We start from the raw sequence: 6,014 nt of genomic DNA on the forward strand, positions 1-6,014 counted from the left end.
TTTGGCACTTGTTTCCCTCGAATCAACAACAAATGGAAACAAAGAACGAAGACGGTGTTATCCATACTGATCAGTGGAGGTAGCTTTCTGAGATCAATATCTTTTTATTAAACCTTGTTCATTCACAAGATAAATATTGTATTGATTATATTGATATTTAGATTCAAGTGCATATTCAAGATTTAAAGGAACAGTTTAACATTTTGAGAAATATGCTTATTAGCTTTCTTGCACTGATTTGGATTAGAAATCAATACCACTCTCATATCTATGCGCTAAATATGAAGCTACAGCATGGAGACAGTTAGCTTAGCTTAGAATAAAGACTGGAAACAGTAAGCAGAAAACAAAGAAGTACCTTTTGTGGTTTCAAGTGGAACTATTCTATGCTATTTGAATAGGAGGCATTTTCATATTTCTTACGAAACAAATCAACCTTGGAGGTATAATGAGTTCAAAATGGATATTTCTGTTATATGGAAAAATATGAAGTAATGATGATATGGTAGTCAGCCTTGAAATCACTACAGATATCTTTAGTCTGTGACTCCCTCAGGACTGTGTAATTGTCTGTCTGTGTTTCTATTGTTTAAACAAACGGCGCTTTGGCACTCGTCTTCCTCAAATCAACAACAAATGGAAACAAAGATGGAAGACAGTCATATCCATACTGATCAGAGCAGGCAGCTTCAGAAATCAATATATTTGTATCTTATATTGTACATTCTGAATATCAACATTATATTCCTGTTGGATGTATCTAAAAAACAACAATAGTTTTAAAGGGCTTGACGTTTTGGGAAAGATTCTTGAGATAATCAATACCACTCATATCTATACGCTACATATGGAGCTACAGCCTGGAGACCGTTAGCTTAGCCTTGCCATAAAGACTGGAAACAGTTTAAGTCTGTCAGGAAACAAAGTAGAAAATCCATTTGTGGTTTTAAGGGGGTTATGTTTCGGGACACTTCTTGGCTGTGCGTGGTGACTGAGTACATCGAGCTGAGGACTCTGTGTGAGAACGCTCTGCAGAGTTCAGCTGTCTGCCTCAAAAAGTGATTTGTCTATGAACAGAAGCAACCGTTCGGTCCATGTGTTCATTTTTTTGATTGCACTGCTGCTGATGTTGCAACCGATGTGCTAAGGACATAAATAACGCTGCGTATTGATAGCTATATTCTGCAAATCAACGGCACATTGATGATGTCCGTGCTGCTCCGAATAAAGATCACCAAGCAAGCATATTCAAATGCAATATGAGTCATCGATGTGTTCACGATCTCAATGGGAAATTAGATTATAATTATGAGCTATAATAACTTCTGCTTGATACTTTGCAAAGCAGAGAACAGTTTGTTGATCTGTAATCAGCATTTTACAGAACAAAAGGAACTGGGAAAGGCTTTTTTGCTGAGCGACTAAGTTTAGATGTTCTTACAATTAGTTTATTCTCAAGTGGGTGAGCATGTGCACATAGATTATGGAAACATAGTTAGCACAAAGTACTGTTTGTACGACAAACTAATTTAAGAAAATATTACACAAAGTAAACAAAATGAGCTGTGCACACTATGGAAGTAATGTCACATAATTAAACCTGTAGGGTTCACAATAGGGCAGGCTATTGTATATTAATAGGTATGTTCAAGCACGGTTGAAGCAATACCTTCTGTACAACAATCAATCCCACCACAACAATCTAATTATAAGATTAATTTAACTGGAACACAAGCAAGTGAGGCACAAGAGACCTCAGTGAAAATGCACAGTTTTATTTAGCCAAATGTCCATGGGAAATAAACCACTTTAACTTGTGTATGACTGCTTTTAGAAAAGAAAGACAAGCGACAAACTAATGCGGCTCTATTAAGACTCCTATAAAACTAAAAGTCAACAGCAGAAATTGAGCCACAGCTATGCACAGCGATTACACTGAGCTCACTGACACAAACAGACAAAAGGGGGAACAGTTATGCCTGTCTGGCCTTACAAAGAACATGGCACTATACTTAAGTCAAGGGATGGCACTGAAGATGAGATAGTGTCATCGCAATCAGCAATAATTGTTCCCTATTTCTTTGGAGGAATGCCATGTTAGGACAATAAACTAAGGCAGCCATGACAATCTTAACTCATAAGTAATGATACATAAATATGACACATTTTGGCAGTGAATGTTGCTTCATAATCACAAAATGAAGTACAACAAAGTGGGCAAAATGCATCACTAAGGAAACGTCTGATCGGGCCTTGACATATTCAAAACACTTTTTTTTTATTGACAATGATCGACTGCTGTTCTCTCCTCTTAAAACCTCTAAGATATCACTACGTGTACTTTCATCTAGGATGTCATGGACTATCAAATCATCACATACATTGTTTCTGTATTGAAATGGGTCTTGTGCATACTGTTGGCCTGGATGGTGTTCATATTTATTTTTTTCGTTCGTTTGTTGATTGGTTCGTCTGTAATAGATGGGGGATTGCCTGAGCTCCCCACTGCCCCTTCTATCCCCCACCCCACCTCTACCCCCCGCTCTTCTTCCCTCTGCTGGAGAGGCACACAGAATCTTTGAAATGTGCTTTGACCATCAGAGCAGTGAGAAAGCACTAATATTTTTACTGACCTGAAATGAAAAGGGATTAGGTGCAAAAACCGTCTGCAAAAGGCTATTTCGATTTACAGGTGATGTTTTGTTTTGTTCCTTTCCCCCCGCCTTCTTTTAAAAAAAGACTTGTATATAATCAAAAGATGTATTCTGGAGCTTTGGGCTTTGAGGCTTTTCAAATGTTTTGTTGGGAGAGGCGAGGCGGTGGAACAGCATGTCTGCATTCAGAGTATCCATGAATCCCTGTCATCAGCCTCCTTCCGTCTCCATGCCCTCACTTTTGCAGAATCTGGCTTTTACCAGAGAGCAGATCCACATGCTAGATAATGAATGAGCAGAAGACAGGCAGAAGAGAAATAGGACTGTTTCAATTTCACAGCCAAGAGCTACATAGATTGCTTTTGCTTTATGGTGGCTATACGTAGCACTAGAACTTTGCAATTATTTGCACAATTAGTGGTAATTATACTATGAGCATTTATCTTTTGCTCCCAATAAATTGGCATTCTGCAGAGGGGGGGAACAAATAAATAATGAATATAGATTGTTTTCTCCAGAAAGTGCTGTTTGTTTAGATGACGGCAATTAGCGGCTAATACCTATGAGATGTCACGTCTCAAACCCGTGCTGTTTCTGTTCCACAACGATCAGACGATTAATGATGGGTGGAGAGAGCACTGGCAGGACTACGGTTTACGCTAGGCGCTGTCACAACGGTAGGCTATACCATACGGCAGTTGTTGTTGTTTTCTGGTTGAGTGTGTCCATGCCTTTGCGACACATAGATTATGATGAGGTTACATTTGCTCTGCATGCTTTGTCTTAGGTGGTGGAACTAATCACACACAGATGCATAAGCCTCCTGAAGTGTCTCCCCAACCCTTGGGCTTCCCCATTTTATAGCACTACTGAAGAATCTGAAAAGGCATTTATTTGGGAGTTTGTGCATGATGTTGTTGAAGTGCCAAACACTAATAAACCCCAATGTTGTTTTGAAAGGTGCTCCCCTCCTTGTTTCCGAGCTGATATGTTGCCTTAGGGCCTAATGTGCATTGTTGTCTTACATCTAATGGTGTTTGGATTTCATGTCTAGGCTGGGCTGGGCAACATGTTTCTTCTTTGTTAAACCATTTATTATATGTGCTGATAAATGTGACATCTTAGCTGCTCCTCAGTGGGCTTTTTAACTTCTAACAGTTGAGAAGAACATTTTCTGGCGCTTCAATTAAAAGGTAAAATGAGTCATCAGCTTATAATACCAAAGATGAGATGTTTTAATGGGCTCCACTGTAAAATAAGCTGTTCTGTACTACATGCATACTGGCATTTATCTCTGCGTGGACAATATCATTATTTCTACTGTAAGTGCCAAGAAAGTGAAAAACATGTAGAGATACCGTGTCATTCACCCCGTGGATCTCATGAGTATTTTTGTAGAAGAAAACTGTATAAATCTTTTTAAAGACTGAAGATTTTGAACAAACACAATGTGCTAAAACACCCCAGAGCAGCACATTTGAATTTTTTAAAGAATATATTTTATTTGGTGTATTTCTTATCCACTTCCCACAAACAATAAATTATAATGTGAAACTCAAATAGATGAATATGTTCTGCTTTGACTGCTCAGCTTCGACTGAAACATATTTGGCAAAGAGTAATGCCTTTGATGTCGTTGCTGTGCTGGAGCCTGTGTTTAAGGCTACTATAGGATTATTTCTTTTGGTTGGACTAAAAATCAAACACACTCTTTGTCCTACTATTGTATACAGTGTGTGTAAGCCTCCAGTGTGCTTTGTGTGTAAGCGTAGGCGTAGGGGCGGGCATTAAAGTGCAAAACATAAAGCGTGAGTGATGTTCAGGCACTGGTGTCTTGCTTAGTCTACCTAATTTTGCTGAGAGGTTTTGAAATGAGCAAACGCTTAATTTATGCTTGCGACGCTGTTATGGGATGATAAAAAGATGCCTTGTATTGTTTTAAAGGGCTGGAATATGTTTGTCTGTGATTCACTAAACCCTGAAATAGCCCACCACCACTTAAGGAAACTGAGCTTTGTGCGCTGCTGTGAATCAGTGCTTAATACAGCATTGTGTCATATTAATGTTTGAGTGCTACATATTGTCAAGTAGATGTAAGACTTAAACAGCACTTACAGTGAAGTGTACTTACATCAACTCCTTGTTTATTTCTTCCAGAGACATCCGTGCAGACGCCATAATGGTTTCCGTGTTTATATTGAACTCTGACCCCTGACCTCCTGCATAAGCTTGGTAATCATTTCATTTTTTATTTGGTGCATTATGATTGATTTGACCCTTTTGCCATTATCTCTCATAATCATTGCCATTATCTTTCACCACTGTTCTGTTCAACATGTTTCTGTCTTCTCTTTCATTTATCAAACTTTGACTTATTGTTGTTTGTGTTTGTTACATTATCACTGTTGCATTCTCTTCATTTGTGTCCCATTTTGTTCTCTCTGTGCTCTGTTACTTTCACTGTCCTGAAGCTATTAGTAAAACACAAACAACTTGTCAATTTTGTTTGCTAACATCATTTTAAATACTCTCTCATTTCTTTTAATCCACTTTAAATGATAAATCATCCAACCACATTCTTTCTTTTTCTTTCTATTACCAAGGAATACATCTACCTATGTAATACATTTCGTTCTGCAGTAAGTCTCTCTTTTTCTCCTATGTGTGTGGGTGGAGGTAATGTTTGGAAAATGACAACACAAGGAAACTAAAGACAGAGGGGAGGGGCTATAGCTCAGCATTGTGTAGCAGCATTACACCCCTTGTGTACGTTATGCTATTATTTCCTGAAATATCAACGGACCACCCACGAGGAAGACACCACGCTCAGAAATGCATAATCCATTTGTTCTGTCAGATTTATCCCACAAAAACCCCGGTCCTGGTAGACGGGACGCAGAGCGTTTATCGGCAGCGATCGGCCGGTGGAGTGGCGGGCCGGGGCCAGACGTTAGGAGAGCTGGCAGCAGGAGGGAGAAGGAAGTCACAAGGTTGCAACCCAGAGCAGTAGACTTGCTTGTCTCAGCAGAGTAAACATCACCCCTCGTCTGCACACAGTAATGACTAACAGAGGAGGACGTGCACAGAAACACTATCAGCACTACTGCCTGGTCCTGCCAGACCCCACGCATGCCATTCCTATCATCTTCTAGCCTTAAAACAAGCAGAGTTATCACCCTGTGCAGCGCTGCGGGCACGGTTATTATTAAAGGTGCGTCACCCCTTCTTACCTATGCCCCTTGTTTGTTTAAAGGAGAGGTGTCATGGCCATTTCCACTCATCATAATTCCATTGTTGAGGAATACTAAAATAGAAAAATACTGTGCAATTTTCCAAACTCACATTGGTTTCGCATACAGC

The 6,014-nt window shown here is 39.4% G+C and overlaps 1 protein-coding gene across 1 annotated transcript in view; it reads left to right on the forward strand.

Annotated features, from left to right (window-relative positions):
• Positions 1-4,892, forward strand: part of LOC104961361 (calmodulin-binding transcription activator 1) — a 56,855-nt gene extending 51,963 nt beyond the window's left edge. The window contains exon 4 of the mRNA XM_010789643.1: positions 4,812-4,892. Within this exon, the coding sequence (XP_010787945.1) occupies positions 4,812-4,862 (51 nt within the window). The 3' untranslated portion in view covers positions 4,863-4,892. The remainder of the gene's footprint in view (positions 1-4,811) is intronic.
• Positions 4,893-6,014: the final 1,122 nt, after the last annotated feature.

The sequence above is a fragment of the Notothenia coriiceps genome, unplaced genomic scaffold, assembly GCF_000735185.1.
Source record: "Notothenia coriiceps isolate Sejong01 unplaced genomic scaffold, NC01 NC01_scaffold00033172, whole genome shotgun sequence".
NCBI classification, from domain to species: domain Eukaryota; kingdom Metazoa; phylum Chordata; class Actinopteri; order Perciformes; family Nototheniidae; genus Notothenia; species Notothenia coriiceps.